Consider the following 17,805-nt stretch of genomic DNA (forward strand, 5'->3'; position numbering starts at 1 on the left):
TTTTACTGAAGTGCCATCTCCCTCACATCCCTAACAGTATGAGTGCCTAGGTATTGATGACACCTTGCTCTAAAAAATATTCCAGTCTAAGAACAGAGGTGAGGAGATAAATGAACACCTCTGTAATTATAGACACCGGCTTTGTTTTTATACGAGTATGATAATGTTATCAACCACAGCTGCTCCAGTGTTTGTTATCTGATAACAGAAAATGTAGATGAGTGTAAAAACAAAACTGTTGCTTTGCAAATCTGTGACTAGTGTGACTGTATTAGCCTAACTAGAGTGATTTTTTTTTTCTCTTCAGTTTCTAGTCTCCAGGTGTCTAGTCAATTTCAAGTGAAATTTTCAATAGGTAATAGTTACCTGTGTTCCCTGGTGGCTTTGTGAATGACCTATTTAGTAAAGCCCAGCTATACCTACCATTCAGAGAATATCAACCAAGAAGTTACAAGAAACAAGAACAATTAAAGGTTTCAAATATGAAGGTAAGACAAATTCACGTGTTATCTATTTATTGTGTAGGTAAGTAAGTAATAGTAAGAAATAGTACTTACTCCAGCCATAGGATACTATTACTAAATTACTATTATTATAGTCAAATTCTCAAACAATTTTGAGGATTAAAATTATGTACCTTGCCTTGGATTGAACTCAAGCAATGTTCTCCTGATTACCAGTTTCTGGTCATTAATGAAGCAACCTTGATCCCTTGTCCCTGTAAAGGAGTGAGGAAATACATTTTTTTCCTCTTCTGATTTTAGACTGCTGACTTCAAAGGAATGATGGCTCCTGTTTTCACAGGATTCACAAAAGAGTAAGTAACAGGAACAACTGAAGTTTCATTATTTTCAAAAGGACAGCAGAAGACATCTGTGGTAGGCATGATAAATTGGGACCTTTTATTTAGGTTATGATAAGTTAAGGTTTTATATCAATTACTTAGGTACCTAGTTTTTTTTTTATGATGTCTACACTTAGTACCAGTTCCAACACATTTCTGGATATGCATAGAGCTTAGAAGCAGCAATAACTGACATGTTACCCTAATAAAATAAAAAGCTAGTTAAGTATTATCAAGGCTCTGGTTGAATAAAGCTGTAGCTTTGATAATGACTAATGAGGGAATTATACAATTTTTATTAGGGACATGGAGTTTTGGTAAAACCATTCTACCTACTTTGATTTCCATATTTCCAATTACTTAACCTATATGTTTGTTTAAGTATTTATGCCAATGTCTTGTTCTGTTTTATTCTTATACTGCCCTTGGATGACATAATTTTTAAAACATTCTCAAAAGTTCTAATGAAAATGAAAATAATGATTTTTTTTTTGCAGATATGAACTTAATGTGAGCATTGTCCCTCAATATGCAGAATATCTGTCCAGACATAAGGTGAAGCAAGTCTTACACTCGTATTTATGAACAAGAATGATTGTTCTTAGATCAGTCTCAAGTCAAAATTGACCAATCAAATGCCTTGAGACTATGCTTAGCACGAACTTAAGAGCCAGCATTTTGTTCATAAATATGGGTGTTAGGTATGTGCAAAATACAAAGAATGAATGGGCTGGGTTTGCTGTAATATTTAAATAACTTAAATCTATGTTATAAACACTAAACTATAACTAATATGATGAATAGGTATGTAGAACTTAATGGACAATAGAGACATAGACAATTACTATACCAGCAATATGGGAGGTGAGGAGGATGAGAGGGCAAAGTTAATGGAGGTGTGGGTGTGTGTGGGTGTGCGGTGTGGGTGTGCATGGGAGAGAGAGAGAGAGAGAGAGAGAGAACCGTCCCTAGGTCAGAGAGAACTCCTGGAAGCTATACGGACAGGAATTCAACAGGACGTCCTTCAGTGCAGGTTTGAATCTTTCGATGAGGGATTTCAATGAGGATGGAATTTTGTTGTAAATAGCAATACCTGCACTGAGGAATGATTTACCGAACATTCTTTCCCGACTTATACTTAACAATATTATCTCGAATACGGGTAGGGTAGTGGTGATTATCAGAGTGTCGGGAAAGAGTGTTCTGCAATTTATGAATGAGGACGCAAGAGTCCAGGATCACCTGTCCGTACAGTGTCAGGATATTATTATCCTTGAACAGGGTTCTGCAGGAGTCGCGCCTCCCGAACCCAAAGACAGCTTTCAGAGCCCGTTTTTGTAGGAGAAAGTGTGTGTGTGTGTGTGTGTGTGTGTGTGTGTGTGTGTGTGTGTGTGTGTGTGTGTGTGTGTGTGTGTGTGTGTGTGTGTGTGTGTGTGTGTGTGTGTGTGTGTGTGTGTGTGTGTGTGTGTGTGTGTGTGTGTGTGTGTGTGTGTGTGTGTGTGTGTGTGTGTGTGTGTGTGTGTGTGTGTGTGTGTGTGTGTGTGTGTGTGTGTGTGTGTGTGTGTGTGTGTGTGTGTGTGTGTGTGTGTGTGTGTGTGTGTGATTTCGGAAGGTGGAGAGGAGAATCCCCAATACACTTTACCTTTGTTGTTTAGATATACGGTACCTACTTCGATTTTTTTTTTTTTTTTTTTTTTTTTTTTTCACTTAAAAAAAAAATCAATTTTTCTTTCAGTGAATGGTACTACTGGCGAGGGCGTTTCCATGACAACGGCTGAGCGAAAGCTGAATCTAGAAGCATGGATGACAGAAGCAAAGACACACGGGTTTACTGTCATGGTTCAAATAGGAGGTACCTGCTTCCAGGAGGTTGTCGAACTGGTAAGAATTTTATTACCGTATTCAGTAGCCAGCCATTCCCTTGCTAAAGAAATAGCAAAGGTTGAGTGCGAAGGGCATCCACTCGTAAAAAAATGTAGCCAAAACCAAATGTCAGCCCAAAGCAATCACACCAGGTCTGGTTGAGAGGCTGACCAAAAACGTCGACCCCGTCAGGAGAAGGGAAAAGGCAGGGAAGATGAAGATTCAGTAGCCAGCCTAGTTAGCTTGGTTGGTAGCGCGTCTGCTTTGTAAGCGCTAGGCCACGGGTTCGATTCCCGCCCGGGGCGGATTTTATCCTGACCGGTTACTTTTGGTTAGGATTGGAGCTGCGGTTGGCGGTATTTTGACCGATTTTTGGTGGTTTTCAGCTGTGCTGACTATACAGTTAGAGATATTGTAATAGTTACGGTAGAAGAACACCAAAATAAGCATCATTCGATAGGATAAGGAAAGTCGTGTGATGTTCACACCAGATTTTTCTTCTTCAGGCCAAGCATGCCGAGAGTTTGAACGTGCATGCCGTCCTGTGTTTGCCTGAACTATTCTTCACCCCCGCGTCAGTGGAGGATCTGGTGGATTATTTGCGCGATGTAGGAGAGGCTGCCCCGGCTACGCCACTATTCTACTATCATATCCCTATGTTTACACGAGTCACATGTGAGTTATGAACTTAAAAAGGCAGCAATTGGGGTGACAGACCCCCAGCCCTCACCAAGATCTACAGAGGCGCAATAGTGCCCAAGGTCACGTATGCTGCCGCCATTTGGGGCCATACAATTCAAGACAGGCAGGTGAAAAGCAAACTCCTCACCTGCCAACGCTATTGTACCATAGCAATTAGCGCGTCCAAAAACAAATAAATAAGTTTTACCCTTTACAAAAAGTGAAGTAGGTAGTATTCGTTTTCCCAATCTGAGGGTTAGGTGTAGGGGCTGGACAGCCCCATAGGATGGGTTTAGCTTTTACGAATCTACGAGTATTCATTTTCCATACAACCCAATACTTTTCTTTCAGTTGACATGGAGGTGTTTGCGAGGAAATGTTTGGAGGCAATACCTACGTTCAGGGGTCTCACTTTTGCAGGTGGTGTTACATGAACTACTACAACGACGAGTACTACAAGCAATGGTATCACCAGCTATTTTTCAGCTTCACGGAAATTGTTTCATCCTTTACGATTCTCTACCTGTGTAGTACAACTCACGAGACGACTGTGTATAAACTCTCTGTGATCATCGGCATAGCATTGGTCGGTTCAAATAGGAGGTACCTGCTTCCAGGAGGTTGTCGAACTGGTAAGAATTTTATTACCGTATTCAGTAGCCAGCCATTCCCTTGCTTAAGAAATAGCAAAGGTTGAGTGCGAAGGGCAACCACTCGTAAAAAAATGTCAGCCCAAAGCAATCACACCAGGTCTGGTTGAGAGGCTGACCAAAAACGTCGATCCCGTCAGGAGAAGGGAAAAGGCAGGGAAGATGAAGATTCAGTAGCCAGCCTAGTTAGCTTGGTTGTTAGCGCGTCTGCCTTGTAAGCGCGTTTTTTTTTTTTTTTTTTTTTTTTTTTCAAGATGGTTGTTTCACTGCCTTTTCGTAAATACTGTGGACCCAATCGTCTATCAGTAAAGTCTCTATTTGCCAGCCTAGTTAACTTGGTGGGTAGCGCGTCTGCCTTCCAAGTGCTAGGTCGCGGGTTCAATTCCCCTCCGGGGCGGATTTTATCCTGAACAACGGATAAGGTTCGTTCGCGGAACGGCTGGCTTTCTCCTATCCTGTCTTCCTTCTCTCTTCGATTTCGGGACGATAAGACCTTAGCAATTACAGTCCTCTATCAAACGTCTTTTTACTTTTTTAAATGAAGTCTCTATTTTTTCTGTTTGCAGCTGATTTTGGCCGGAATGATGTACGGATGTTCCTCCCAGATTGCAACCACCATCAATATATTTCCTGACCTGATTCATTCCATTTATGCGGATTTTGCGGCAGGACGCTATGAGCAAGCCCAAGAGGAACAAAACAAACTTTCTAAATTGACCCGAGTCCCTCCTCTCCTCTCTCCCTCCTCTCTCCTCCCCCCCCTCTCTCTCCCTCCTCTCCTCTCTCCCTCCTCTCCTCTCTCCCTCCTCCTCTCTCTCCCTCCTCCTCTCTCTCTCTCCCTCCTCCTCCTCCTCTCTCTCTCCTCCTCTCTCTCTCTCCCTCCTCCTCTCTCTCCTCTCCTCTCTCTCTCCTTTCTCCCTCGATGAGGAAAAAGGAGGTTAAAAGAAGGTCGAGTGAGGAAAGAGAGAGACAAAAGGAACGAAGAACAGAAAGGAAAGGAAGGGATAAGAGATGACAGGGGAACGAAGAACAGAAAGGAAAGGAAGGACGAAAAAGGATATGAGAAAGGAAGGAGGAGGGAGGATAGAAGGAGTAAAAGAGGGAGAGGAGGAAAAAAAAAGGGACTTCTTACCCGCACTTACCCCGAAAAGGACACTCAATAGAGGAGGACACTCATTATTTTCACTCAATAGAGAAGGAGGACACTCAATATTTCGCACTCAACGATCTCTCCCTCTCCTCTTCCTCCTCCAGGGGGTGTATGGGCGTGACGTACATAATCTCCGGTGTCATAACACGGGGGGCACCCAGTGTCACGCGACTGGGTGCACTCATTTGTCGTGGTGTGACGCCGCGTGTTTTATACTCGGGGGACCCTAAACCGAATATTTCCAACCACTTCTCGATTTTGAAAATTTATACTTAGTGTAATGGAAAGAAATGAGTAGAAAATACAACATCTTTTCTCTGATAGAGAGAACTGAAACAACAGAGGTCTTATCGTCTCGAAATCGAAGAGATAAGGATTACACGATAGACTGTTTTGTAGGTAATAGGTAGGTAGGTATACTTACGATGGTGATGGTGTGGTGACTAGAAATGGGACTGGTGTAGGGCATGGGCTAACTTCTGTGGCAGGGACATTAGCCAGGGAACTGCGGTTACTGGAGTACCGACTCGTACCTATGGGGATGACACGAAGAAAAGAAAATTAATAACAAGCCCTAATAATGGAGCAGTTGCAAATGGGTAAAAATTATTAATAAATGCTCGATTCCTACGTAAAAAGTAGTGAAAAATCGAAATCTGGCGGGGGTGGGCAGGTTGGACACGTCCAACGATAGGGTTCGAAACCTGGAACTGGCAGAAAAATAATTACTTTGAAGAATTTACTTACTACGTCACCTAATGGTTAAGCTGCTTCCCGTATTTTCCTTTAGGTTGTGGTTATGTACCGGGTTGAGATAGGCAAGGTTGGTAAGCTAACCTTGTTTTTAAGTTGACTAACACTCCCATGCCAAACTGTAGAAACAATATCCTGTCTCGACTAGTCTTGTCTCACCTCAACCCGGTACATAACCACAACCTTAAGCGTACTACTCATTAGCAACATGTTCCTCAGACAAAGTCTTTTTTTTTTCTTAACAATGCAGAAATGTTTTGCAACAATCCATCGACTTTTTTTCCTCTCTAAGATTTATTTCTGAAACCCTTTTTTTTCAAGTATCTTATACATAGATCTTATCTTGAAAGTTACTGAATATTCGGTAATTTAGTTACAACTGAGCAACTGTTGGGAAACAATTATTTCTGGTGGGTACTAGGCTCAAGTCTACCAATGTCGATCGACTCCGGCCTACTTCGCGGGGGTGGGCAGGTTGGACACGTCCAACGATAGGGTTCGAAACCTGGAACTGGCAGAAAAATAATTACTTTGAAGAATTTACTTACGACGTCACCTAATGGTTAAGCTGATTCCCGTATTTTCCTTTAGGTTGTGGTTATGTACCGGGTTGAGATGGGCAAGGTTGGTAAGCTAACCTTGTTTTTAAGTTAACTAACACTCCCATGCCAAACTGTAGAAACAATATCCTGTCTCAACTAGTCTTGTCTCACCTCAACCCAGTACATAACCACAACCTTAAGCGTACTACTCATTAGCAACATGTTCCTCAGACACAGTCTTTTTTTTAACAATCCAGAAATGTTTTTGCAACAATCCATCGACTTTTTTTCCTCTATTATTTCTGAAACCTTATTTTTCCAAGTATCTAAATCTAATAGATCACATCTTGAAAGTTACTGAATATTCGGTAATTTATTTAGTTGCAATTGAGCAACTGTTGGGAAACAATTATTTCTGGTGGGTACTAGGCTCAAGTCTGCCAATGTCGATCGACTTCGGCCTACTTTTATAAACTTACCTGGTAAGTAGAGGAGATGAAGGGAGGGACTTGCGTTGTAAGTTAGGTGAGGGGGCAGGAGAGTAAGGTTCCACCGGAAAGCAGGCGACATCGTGTGAGGCCGATAATGACTTGATAGAACCATACGGCTCGAGTAGTATCGATCCGGTGCTGCTTGCCTGGACTAAAGTTCTGTAAAGCAGAAGCAAATGCAAATTTAGAGACACATATTCTGCATTGTTTGACTGGACTAAGTTCTGTAAAGAAGAAGAAGAAGCAAATACAAAGTTAGATTCTGTACTGCTTGCTTGGACTTCTGTAAAGAAGAAGTCTTTATTCTCGGGGGACCCTAAACCGGATATTTTCAACCACTTCTCGATTTTGAAAATTTGGACCGCTCGCAAAAACTCTCTACTGTTTTGTAGGTATACTTACGATGGTGATGGTGTGGTGACTAGAAATGGGACTGGTGTAGGACAAGGGCTAACTTCTGTGGCAGGGACATTAGCCAGGGAACTGCGGTTACTGGAGTACCGACTCGTACCTATAGGGGTGACACGAAGAAAAGACTTTGAAACATCACCCAAGTAAGCGCAACTGATCTATTAGGTCACTATCATTTTCATAGGTCTGGCTTTGCACGTGATTACGCACTACTAAAAAGTCCACAATGTGAGAGGGGCCTAAGCCTTAAACACTATCCTGGTTAGCTTGGAGGCTGTGAGTTGTGACGTCAGATTTCACGTCAAAATGCGCAGAAACGCTTGCGCACAAACAAACGAAGCGGGAGTCATGAATTTTGACGTCATCGTCTATGGAAGCGTATGCCGTGACGTCAAAGTTCACGATTTACCGGTATTTTTTTAATCGATTTATCTCGGGATCTAATCGTAGAAGAAAAAGAAAAATTCCGTTGGCCCTCATTTTTCCTGCTCTATGACTTTGAAACATCACCCAAGTAAGCGCAACTGATCTATTAGGTCTCTATCATTTTCATAGGTTTACGCACTACTACAGAAGTCCACAATGTGAGAGGGGCCTAAGCCTTAAACACTATCCTGGTTAGCTTGGAGGCTAGCACGCTTGCCTTGGAAGCGGTAGGTCGTGGGTTCGATTCTAGCCCCAGGGCAGCCTTTATTATCCTAAACGTTCTTAAAACGACTGGCCTTATTCTATCTCCTGTCCTCCTTCTCTTTTCGATGATTTTGGGACGATAAGACTAAAACGATACTTTTGGAACGATAATTTAATTACCTATTCTATACTGGCTCATGTGGACAGTCACTCATCCAGATATCAACCAAAGTCAATGTTGCTTCGAACTTCGGACTTAGAAAAATTTTCAAAAAAAAAAAAAAAATCATTTTTTTTCATACTTTATATGATTCCTGATCACACGGGGAGTATTTTAAGATAGGAAATTTTTGGTCGGAAATTGGCCGCCGTGGGCGGTCGATTTTGGACTTAGAAAAATTTTCAAAAAAAAGTTTAATTTTTGGACACTTTTTAATGATCCCTCATTACAAGTATTTTAAGATGGGAAATTTTTGGTCAAAAATTGGCCGCCGTAGGCGGTCGATTTTGGACTTAGAAAAATTTTCAAAAAAAGTTCGTCACGCTTGCCTTGGAAGCGGTAGGTCGTGGGTTCGATTCTAGCCCCAGGGCAGCCTTTATTATCCTAAACGTTCTTAAAACGACTGACCTTATTCTATCTTCTGTCCTCCTTCTCTCTTCGATGATTTTGGGACGATAAGACGAAATTACCCATTCTATACTGGCTCATGTAAAAAAATAAATAAATGGTCTTACTGTGTGGACATTGGACAACTTCATCCGGTGATAGTTCCAAGGTCAAGTTGTCTTTTTGGTCCTCAGGGCCGGATCTGGTCCAGCATGGAAAACAAGACAGGATTTCACGTCTTCTCCTGTGATGTTTACCTTCCTCCAATACTGAGATAGAACAGAAAGAATTTTTTTAACAATAATAATAATAATAGTAATAATAATCACTTCGCGTGATAAAAACGCACTACTATTACTTCACGGGATCAGAAAGATGAAGTTCAAAGTTTTCCCACAATATTGTAGGTAATTTCGTTCATGATAGCCACACTGCCCTCACGTCACGTAAGCTCACGTGGCGTGATAGTAGTGCATCTGTCCTGAATGAGATTACCTACAATATTATGAGAAAACTTTGAACTATATCTTTCTGACTCCCCATGAGTTCACGTGACGTGATAGTAGTGTATTTCTAAGTTAAGACTACATTTATGACATTTTTAACACCAGCAAATCCATTTTTTAAAGGCTTTATTAATAATAGTAATAATAATAATAATAATAATAATAATAATAATAATAATAATAATAATAATAATAGTGCGTGACGTGATAGTAGTGCATCTCTCCTGAACGAGATTACCTACATTATATGAGAAAACTTTGAACTACATCTTTCTGAGTCCACATGAGCTCCCGTGACGTGATGGTAGTGTGTTTCTAAGTTAAGACTACATTTATGACATTTTTAACAGCAATGCATTTTTTTCAAGGCTTTATGGCAAGATTTTCACAAAGTGAGATCTTCCGCCCAACCAAACTTATTTTAGACTTACGTGAGCTTTTCCTCGACCCCAGCTGATTCAGACTGAGTGGAAAGAAGTCCCCATGTAGAGGGCAATGGAAAGCAATCCTGGCGCCTTCCTTGTCACGTGACTTCTTCATCAGATACCACAGCACCAGGGACAGGGTCCACATGGCGATGGCTATGACCACGCACGCCGGACCCAGGATTTTGCTCTCTTCCGTTTTGGATTTGTCAACCGGGGCTCCGTTGGTTTTCAGCTTGTTCTCGTACATGCCGCCTCGATATGCTGTGACTGGGAACGAATAAGAATTTTTTCGGACCTATTGGATTACTTTCTCATTACTACTATAGCTTCGCTATACTTTAGTATTAGAAAGAAGAAAAAAAATTTACATAGGAATCGACCATTTATTTATAATTTTTACCCATTTGCAACTGCTCCATTAGAGAAAAAGTATTTTTTGATTTCTAGATATTTTGTCAACCGGGGCTCCGTTGGTTTTCAGCTTGTTCTCGTACATGCCGCCTCGATATGCTGTGACTGGGAACGAATAAGAATTTTTTTGGACTTATTGAAATACTTTCTCATTACTAGTATAGCTTCGCTATACTTTAGTATTAGAAAGTAGAAAAAAATAGGAGTGTCAGATTCAATGATCAATCTTTTTATGATAAATTTGTGAAGAAGACAAAGAAGAATAAGAAGATTTTTTTTTTTTTTACTCGATGGAAGAATGAACGAGGCATTGAGGCGAAAGCCAGCAGACACCCCCAAACCCTTTTCAATTGCACACCGGGGATAGATATATTTATCCCTGGTGAAAAAATCTAGGCAACTCTATAGAGTTAGAATATTGAGGATTTTTTATTCGAAAGTTGGTGGTCGGATTTTAGTCTAAACCAACAAAATGTTTGAATCGAGAAATGACAGTAACAACATTTGTGTTGAGCATAGCCGTGTTTTCCTTTCACAATTTCCTCTCTTTTGGTGTGATAGCGTCTGTAAGTACTAAACCATAGGAAAAAGAGGAGAACGAGCTTTAGAAGAGGGGAAACATAGAAAGGAAAATAGGTACTCGTACAACTCATGTATGAATAAAACAGTGGGATAGATACTGAATTAGAGAAAAAGTATTTGATTTCCAGATATTTAAATAAAAATAATGATGCCAGCCTAGTTAGCTTAGTTGGTAGTGCGTCTGCCTTATAAGGTCGGGTTCGATTCCCGCCCGGGGCGGATTTTATCCTGATGGGATAATGTTCGTTCTCGGAACGGCTGGCTTTCGTCCCCTGTCTTCCTTCTCTCTTCGATTTCGGGACGATAAGACCATAGCAGTTACAGTTCCCTCTGTCAAACCTCTTTTTTTTTTAAAAAAAATAATAAAAATAAATAAAAAAATAATGAAAAAAAAACTTTAGAAGAAAAAAAAAATGTTAGGATCACTTACTCGTTAGCACAATTCCAATGAGCATGAAGATCAGCCCGAAAGCGGACAGGGTTTTGGAGCAGTTGTGCGAGATGGGAATGCCGGCCATTGTGAAGGCCAAGAGTTCATGACCCGACCGTGGCAGGAAAATTGTCTGAGGGGGAGGGCATTGGGGAGGGTCCGAGCCGTCAACGTTGTAGATACTTTGAGACCTGTAGGGGAGAGAGGGTGAAAGAGGTTAGTCGATAGAAGGCAGGGGGCAGGTCTATAAAGAATTTCGGTCATTTCGTACTTAGTAGAAACACACTACCATTACGTGACGTGACGTGAAGTGACGTGACGTAATGGTGGTGTGGCTGTCCTGAACGAAATTACCTATACGTACAATATGGAAAACTCTGAACTACATCTTTTTGGCTCCCCAGGACGTGAAGTGACGTGACGTGATAGTAGTGTGGCTGTCCTGAACGAAATTACCTATACGTACAATATGGAAAACTCTGAACTACATCTTTTTGGCTCCCCAGGACGTGGAGTGACGTGACGTGATGTTGGTTTGTTTTTACCTCTACTTACCATTTTCTGTACAGAAACTTTTTCGACACCAGATTTGGTTTGAGCCAAGTTTTCACCTTGGCACCATACGGCATAAGAGTCTTGTAGATTTTCCTTGCATTTATAGTCGCACTTGGGTAGGTTTTTATTCTACCAACTCCCAACATTTTTAGATTTTTTTTCGTCTTTGAAAAGATCACTCAATAAAATTGTACAGGAGGTATAGGTAGCAAAAAATTCGAGCTATGTAAATAGGTAGATATAATAGGTGAAAGTTCCGTTTCAATGCATACCATCTGACCAAAAATAGAAAGAAAAAAAAAAATAATAATAGTATGAGCATTGTCCCTCAATATGCAGAATATCTGTCCAGACATAAGGTGAAGCAAGTCTTAGGTATGTGCAAAATACAAAGAATGAATGGCTGGGCTTGCTGTAATATAATTGGATACTTTTATTATTATTACTACTACTATTGTCTGTACTTACCTAGCTGTCTGTCCTGTGCTTTGCTATGAAAAATAATGCATATTTTTCGCGAATCGAACCTAGTACCTACCCTAAAATTCAGTCTAATTGCTAGGGTCTGATTTTCTGTAGGTATTCTGTGGGTCATGTTAGGGGCTCTATTCTCTTAGGTTTTTCTCTATCTATCTATGTTTCCTTTACAACTCAGCCAGATAAAATTGCAATGTACACACACCCAGATTTCTCTTTTCAATATCAATATATTTCAGTGTGGATGTATACATAGTATGTTCACAATATTATAATAAAACCCAATATATACTTAAATAACTTAAATCCATGTTATAAACACTAAACTATAACTAATATGATGAATAGGTATGTAGAACTTAACTGACAATAGAGACATAGACAATTACTATACCAGCAATATGGGAGGTGAAGAGGGTGAGAGAGCAAAGTTAATGGAGGTGTGTGTGGGTGTGCGGTGTGGGTGTGCAATTGTGCATAGGAGAGAGAGGGAAAGAGAACCGTCCCTAGGTCAGGGAGAACTCCTGGAAGCTGTACGGACAGGAATTCAAGAGGACGTCCTTCAGTGCAGGTTTGAATCTTTCGATGCTTAGGGATTTCAATGAGGATTCTGTGATCAATGATGTTTCATCAAATGAAGTTTATGAGATAACTTTACCCAGTAATCAGTTAAATAATATGAAGTGTATTTAATTCTATACTGTGTAAAATAAATTCACAATTCCCAAAGATCCAGAGAATGTATGATTTGACAAGTGCCGGGAGACGGAGCTACGGTAAGGGAATAGTCTTATCGCACTGTCTCTTATCACTGAGCTATCTCCTGCCTGCTCTACTTCTACCAATGCATATTTATATTCTGTACTATTTCTGGTTTGACTATGGTCGGGAAGTTGACAAACACTTGTGCTCGTGCTCCTGCTGGGACACTGTCTTCAAAGGTAAGAGACTAAAAAAATAACTACTTTTTGTTATTGTGTTGTGTGTTAAGTGTGTTGTTTTTGTGTGTATTATGTGTTATGTATTTTGTTATTATGATATTAAAAAATAATTATTGCCAGAAATAATAAACAGACTAATCTATAATTTTTGAAAAATGGTGATGGCTTGGACGGTAGCATGTCTACCTTATACATGCTAGGTCATGAGTTTGATTCTCACCCAGGGCAGATTTTATCCTAAACAGATACGGTTTGTTTTCTTAACAGCTAACAGCTGGATTTCTACTATCCTGAGAGAAGGAACTCTTTGTGTGTTAAGTGTGTTGTTTTTGTGTGTATTATGTGTTATGTATTTTGTTATTATGATATTAAAAAATAATTATTGCCAGAAATAAAAATGGACTAATCTAAAATTTTTGAAAAATGGTGATGGCTTGGACGGTAGCATGTCTACCTTATACATGCTAGGTCATGAGTTTGAAGTTACAGTTCCCTAGAAGTTACAGTTCCCTTTATCAAACCTCTAAAAAGAAGAAGAAGAAGAAGAAGAAAAAAAGAAAAAAAAAACTATACCTACCTACCCACCCCTTATATTGTTCTATCCAGGATTTCGTGCCATGGGCTGTTAGTGTTTTAGAGCATATTGTCAATAAATTGTCAATGTCTAATCCCAATTATTTTTTCCCACATTTCAGGATCCTATGAATCTGGAGTGGCCACATATAAACACGTCTACTTCAACGCCACTCAGAATGCATTCAAAATGTGGCTCTTCACCATCGTGTTCATCATCATTCTCTACGAGAGTATGAAGCTGCTGATATGGCTTGCTTTTCAGTGGAAGCTACGGGTGTCAATGTGTGTTCTCTTTCTGGCGTCCTTATTTCCACACTACTATACTTGGTGAGATTTTTTTTAAATTTTATAATTAAAATTATGCTTATTCAGCAATATTTTGGCTGTCTTGGTGGTGTCCTTGTCTGGTAGTAAGACAAAGATCTGTCCTAAAAGTGAAGAGAGAAGGAAGACAGGTCAGGAGTAACCCAGGTGTTTTGAGAACAAACCTTATCTGTTTACAATGAAACTCACCTCAGATATAAATTTGACCACAACTTAGCATAGTGGATTTATGATCTACTAGTGGTTGACCCATCCTTTGTACGGGATCAGCGTAGCATAAGAGTCATAAACTTTGAGGTGCTGCCATTTTGAAAAGTGAAGAGAGAAGGAAGACAGGTCAGGAGTAACCCAGGTGTTTTGAGAACAAACCTTATCTGTTTACAATGAAACTCACCTCAGATGTATATTTGACAACTTAGCATAGTGGATTTATGATCTACTAGTGCTTGACCCGTCCTTTGTACGGGATCAGCGTGGCATAAGAGTCATAACTTTGAGGTGCTTGCATTTTGAGTCGGGATGGAATATGACAAATTTATTGACAAAGAATAAAAGGCGGGGTACAAAATTGATTTCTAATCTTTTTTGGGGTGGGATGCCATTTTTTGGGGGGGGTGGGCACTTGATTTATTTTGGGAGGAACAACTTGGCAGGGTCTTTTTTTTATGCCACGAAGTGGTATTTTTTGGGGGGGATAACAGTTATACCCTAAGACTTAGGTACTTGTAAGCCTTCCCTGCAGGTCTCATCATCAAATCTTAAGTTGTTCCAGAATTGGGTCGACTGGTCTAAGACTAATTCTTTAGTTCACTTTTACAGGTGGTGTTACATGAACTACTACAACGACGAGTACTACAAGCAATGGTATCACCAGCTATTTTTCAGCTTCACGGAAATTGTTTCATCCTTTACGATTCTCTACCTGTGTAGTACAACTCACGAGACGACTGTGTATAAACTCTCTGTGATCATCGGCATAGCATTGGTCCATGTGTGTGTGTCCAGCGTGGACCAGTTTGTGTCGAATGTGCTGCAGGGCGAAGGATATTCTCATCAGGTAAGAAATAGAATAGAATATACCTTGTTTATCCTGCTGGGATAGGACTGAAAAGTCCCTTTTCCCCCGCAGTCTAAACAAGGTCTTATATACAGAGTGTTTATAAAGTCCGTGGACCCCTTTTTTTAACGCCTAAAGATGAGAAGCTGAAATTTAGGGTAGTGTTTTATCTTTTCAAATACCATTTTTTGAAGTCGTCGCCAAATTTAGGTCGGAGCTAGGATTGGTCCCAGGGGCCCAACTTTAAAATCTTAAATAAGAACCCCCTACTTGTGATACATCATATTAAAGGTCTTAAAGAACGTAGTACTTTAGTACAAGTTTGAGCTCGATTTGATAACCAGGGACGGAGTTATGGCCTATTCAAATTTTCATTTTTCCATGTTCTCCCGCCAATAGGAGAAGCACCAAAGATGGAAAATTCATATCGATTGGTGATTTTTGCTTTAAATATGTCCCACTAATGATTCATATTGAAATTCGGTCCCAAAAATAAAATTTCGAAACATCTATTTTCACCCCCGGAGGCCATCAGGGCCGAAAGTCTAAATTTCATATTTTTGGGTCTGAATTTCAATATGACCCATTAGTGGGACCTATTTGAAGCACAAATCACCAATCCATATGAGTTCCCCATTTTTGGTGCTTCCCCTATTGGCAGAAGAACATGGAAATATGAAAAATTGAATAGGCCATAACCCCGGCCCTGGTTGTCGTATCGAGCTCAATCTTATACCAAAGTACTACGTTCTTTAAGACCTTTAAATCAATGTATCACAAGTAGGGGGTTCTCAGTGAAGATTTTAAAGTTTGGCCCCCTGGGGCCGACCCTAGGTTCTGTTGAACTTAGAAAGGAAAAATCCCCAATGAATTTTAGACCTTGATCAATCAATGGTTCTGGATTTTTGTTCCCTAATGTGTTGATGGTGCTTCTGGTGATGCTTTATCATTTTATGCATAAAGGTTTATTAAAGTACACGTCCTATTTTTGACTAAAAAAAAAAAAATAGTTCTGGATTTTTTCTCCCACCTATAAATTAAAACTGGGATACTTAATCTGTTCCAGGTGGTTCGGGATTTGGGCTTCATGATTCCGGATCTGCTCAACATTGTCCTGCCTCTCCTCGAACTGCACAAACTTCGCTCTTCTTCTTCCCTGTTCAAATCCCCCGGTCCTACTTTCAGTTCTGGTGCCGACCCGACCCTGCCTGTGATAATCAATGCCTCTGTGATCCTTTCACTAACTGTGACTGCGCTGGCGCTCCTTTGACCCTACGTCGGCGCAACTTCGATCCCATATTGGCGCAACTTTGACCCTACGTTAGCGCAACTGTGACCCTACGTTGGCGCAACTGTGATCCTACGTTGGCGCAACTTTGACCCTGATTGCGCGTCTGCGCTACTGTAATAGAACCCCGGATAAGGATGTGCCCCCGAAAATATGCAAACCTCAAGGTAAATCAAGAAAGTACCTACTGATCTATAAAAAAAAAATAAATAAGAAAGTAAAAATGTGAGATCCGAAGTTTTTCACTTTCTTCCATTCCATCCAAGCTCTTCGAAGAGAATTTCACTAAAATTGCTGTCTTTACTCAAGAGAAGTTAAAGAAACACAATAGTAGGTTGAGTTTCAAAGTTACCTATAAGTGCTTTATTTATCAAATACATTAACAGTAAACAAACAAGGTACATAAAAATAAACAATAGTAAATACATATTACAATGACAGAATTACAATTATCTAAAAAATTAGGTACAATGAAATTGATTTTTTTACACAACAATACTTTGAATTTGGTTGTTGACCTTGCAAGACATAAAACTGAGTATAAAGCGGATTGCTTCAGTATAGGAAACAAGTATTGCTTTTGGTCCGATTTTTCTTCAAGATATAAATAGATGAGCCTAACCAATTTTTACGAACCTTCACAGTGGTAGGTAGATCTTGATTAGGCTTGTTCAAGCTTGATTAATTCTATTTGAAGCTTCATTGATTTTACTAAATTTGGCCTTAATTGCTTTCCCTATCCCGCTTTATACCCCTCCCTTTAACCTGTTTGTCCCAGCATTCCACTTAGTTACCCACTTAGTCGTTATTTTTTTCTTAATTGACTTTTCAATTGGAAGTAAAGCTCATACCTATATTAGAATGACCTACCGCAATATTTTGTCCTTGCTAAGTTTTTTTCCCTTGTGTATTTTTTTTATCATTGTTTTAATTTTAAGTTGCAATATCTCGTATTATTTTTACTTTCTATTTAATTTGTTAACACGTATTTTTCTTTCACAATTGTCATGTTTGTAATGAATGATGGGGAATCGAGATACATTGCCTGGCATTGTACCCATTCCCCCACCTTTATTTATTGCCACCTAAAATTTTGCGAAACGAAAATACGACTTAAATTATATACTTACCCACCAAGTAGGTAGGCACATTTTTTTTTGGAATGTTAATGTTTGTTATTGATTGTGTACGAAATAGAAGTTATTATTAAAAATTATTTACTTGTACGAATAGTTATTTAGAAAGGGTTAGATAAAATTTATGTCATTTTACCTCACTGTCTCTCTATTTCTACCTAAATTTATTTTGATTTATTTATTTACAAATGGACTGTTTTTTAAAAAGTGTTATTTATTTATTTATTCGAAATTATACAATCAATGTCTTCCAAGATTTGGTTCTTAGAAATAGCTTTTTTCTTCTTTGCAGATATATTATTATTATTATATTGATGAGAGAGATGCTTTCTTTACTACAATCTCATACATATCGAATTTCTTACTTACTAGTAAGTCCCTCCTCTTTCTTTCTCCTCCTCCACCATCTCTTTCCTCTTTTGCCTCTCCTCCCCCCCCCCCCCCCCCCCCCTCCCCCTCCTCTCCCCCCCCC

At 39.7% G+C, this 17,805-nt stretch overlaps 4 protein-coding genes across 4 annotated transcripts in view; 2 read left to right on the forward strand and 2 right to left on the reverse strand.

Annotated features, from left to right (window-relative positions):
* The first annotated feature begins 228 nt into the window (after positions 1-228).
* LOC103517462 (N-acetylneuraminate lyase B-like) lies at positions 229-3,822 on the forward strand. Its single transcript, XM_017447458.2, has 6 exons — positions 229-488; positions 765-817; positions 1,342-1,413; positions 2,578-2,725; positions 3,214-3,382; positions 3,740-3,822. The coding sequence occupies exons 1-6, from the start codon at positions 483-485 to the stop codon at positions 3,820-3,822; spliced, it is 531 nt and encodes a 176-aa protein (XP_017302947.1). The 5' UTR covers positions 229-482.
* A 1,786-nt stretch (positions 3,823-5,608) lies between these two features.
* Positions 5,609-11,202, reverse strand: LOC103517464. Its single transcript, XM_026829551.1, has 7 exons — positions 10,980-11,202; positions 9,560-9,823; positions 8,751-8,891; positions 7,377-7,485; positions 6,963-7,133; positions 5,843-5,898; positions 5,609-5,721 (listed from the first exon to the last, which is right to left on the reverse strand). The coding sequence occupies exons 1-7, from the start codon at positions 11,065-11,067 to the stop codon at positions 5,609-5,611; spliced, it is 942 nt and encodes a 313-aa protein (XP_026685352.1). The 5' UTR covers positions 11,068-11,202.
* Positions 11,203-12,624: 1,422 nt separating this feature from the next.
* On the forward strand, positions 12,625-17,604 carry LOC103517459. The gene is made up of 4 exons (XM_008482493.3): positions 12,625-12,952; positions 13,648-13,855; positions 14,672-14,909; positions 15,976-17,604. Exons 1-4 carry the CDS (start codon positions 12,751-12,753, stop codon positions 16,177-16,179), a joined length of 852 nt encoding a protein of 283 aa, XP_008480715.1. The 5' UTR covers positions 12,625-12,750; the 3' UTR covers positions 16,180-17,604.
* The window catches only part of LOC103517465, a 6,936-nt gene continuing 6,403 nt past the window's right edge, over positions 17,273-17,805 (reverse strand). Inside the window, exon 4 of the mRNA XM_008482499.1 lies at positions 17,273-17,282. Within this exon, the coding sequence (XP_008480721.1) occupies positions 17,273-17,282 (10 nt within the window). The remainder of the gene's footprint in view (positions 17,283-17,805) is intronic.

This window comes from Diaphorina citri, unplaced genomic scaffold (genome assembly GCF_000475195.1).
Source record: "Diaphorina citri unplaced genomic scaffold, Diaci psyllid genome assembly version 1.1 scaffold1856, whole genome shotgun sequence".
Taxonomy (NCBI): domain Eukaryota; kingdom Metazoa; phylum Arthropoda; class Insecta; order Hemiptera; family Psyllidae; genus Diaphorina; species Diaphorina citri.

Bases quoted from the DNA above. Each gene is read 5' to 3' on its own strand.
- LOC103517462 (XM_017447458.2), top strand. The intron at 1,414-2,577 runs ACACTCGTATTT...AATTTTTCTTTC, and splicing joins CATAAGGTGAAGCAAGTCTT to AGTGAATGGTACTACTGGCG. The intron at 2,726-3,213 runs GTAAGAATTTTA...TTTCTTCTTCAG, and splicing joins TCCAGGAGGTTGTCGAACTG to GCCAAGCATGCCGAGAGTTT.
- LOC103517459 (XM_008482493.3), top strand. From the start codon at position 12,751: ATGTATGATTTGACAAGTGCCGGGAGACGGAGCTACGGTAAGGGAATA. The intron at 12,953-13,647 runs GTAAGAGACTAA...CCCACATTTCAG, and splicing joins CTGGGACACTGTCTTCAAAG to GATCCTATGAATCTGGAGTG. The intron at 14,910-15,975 runs GTAAGAAATAGA...AATCTGTTCCAG, and splicing joins GCGAAGGATATTCTCATCAG to GTGGTTCGGGATTTGGGCTT.
- LOC103517464 (XM_026829551.1), bottom strand. From the start codon at position 11,067: ATGGCCGGCATTCCCATCTCGCACAACTGCTCCAAAACCCTGTCCGCT. The intron at 7,134-7,376 runs GTAAGTATACCT...TCTGCTTTACAG, and splicing joins GTCACCACACCATCACCATC to AACTTTAGTCCAGGCAAGCA. The intron at 5,899-6,962 runs GTAAGTTTATAA...TTTTTCTGCCAG, and splicing joins TCATCTCCTCTACTTACCAG to TTCCAGGTTTCGAACCCTAT.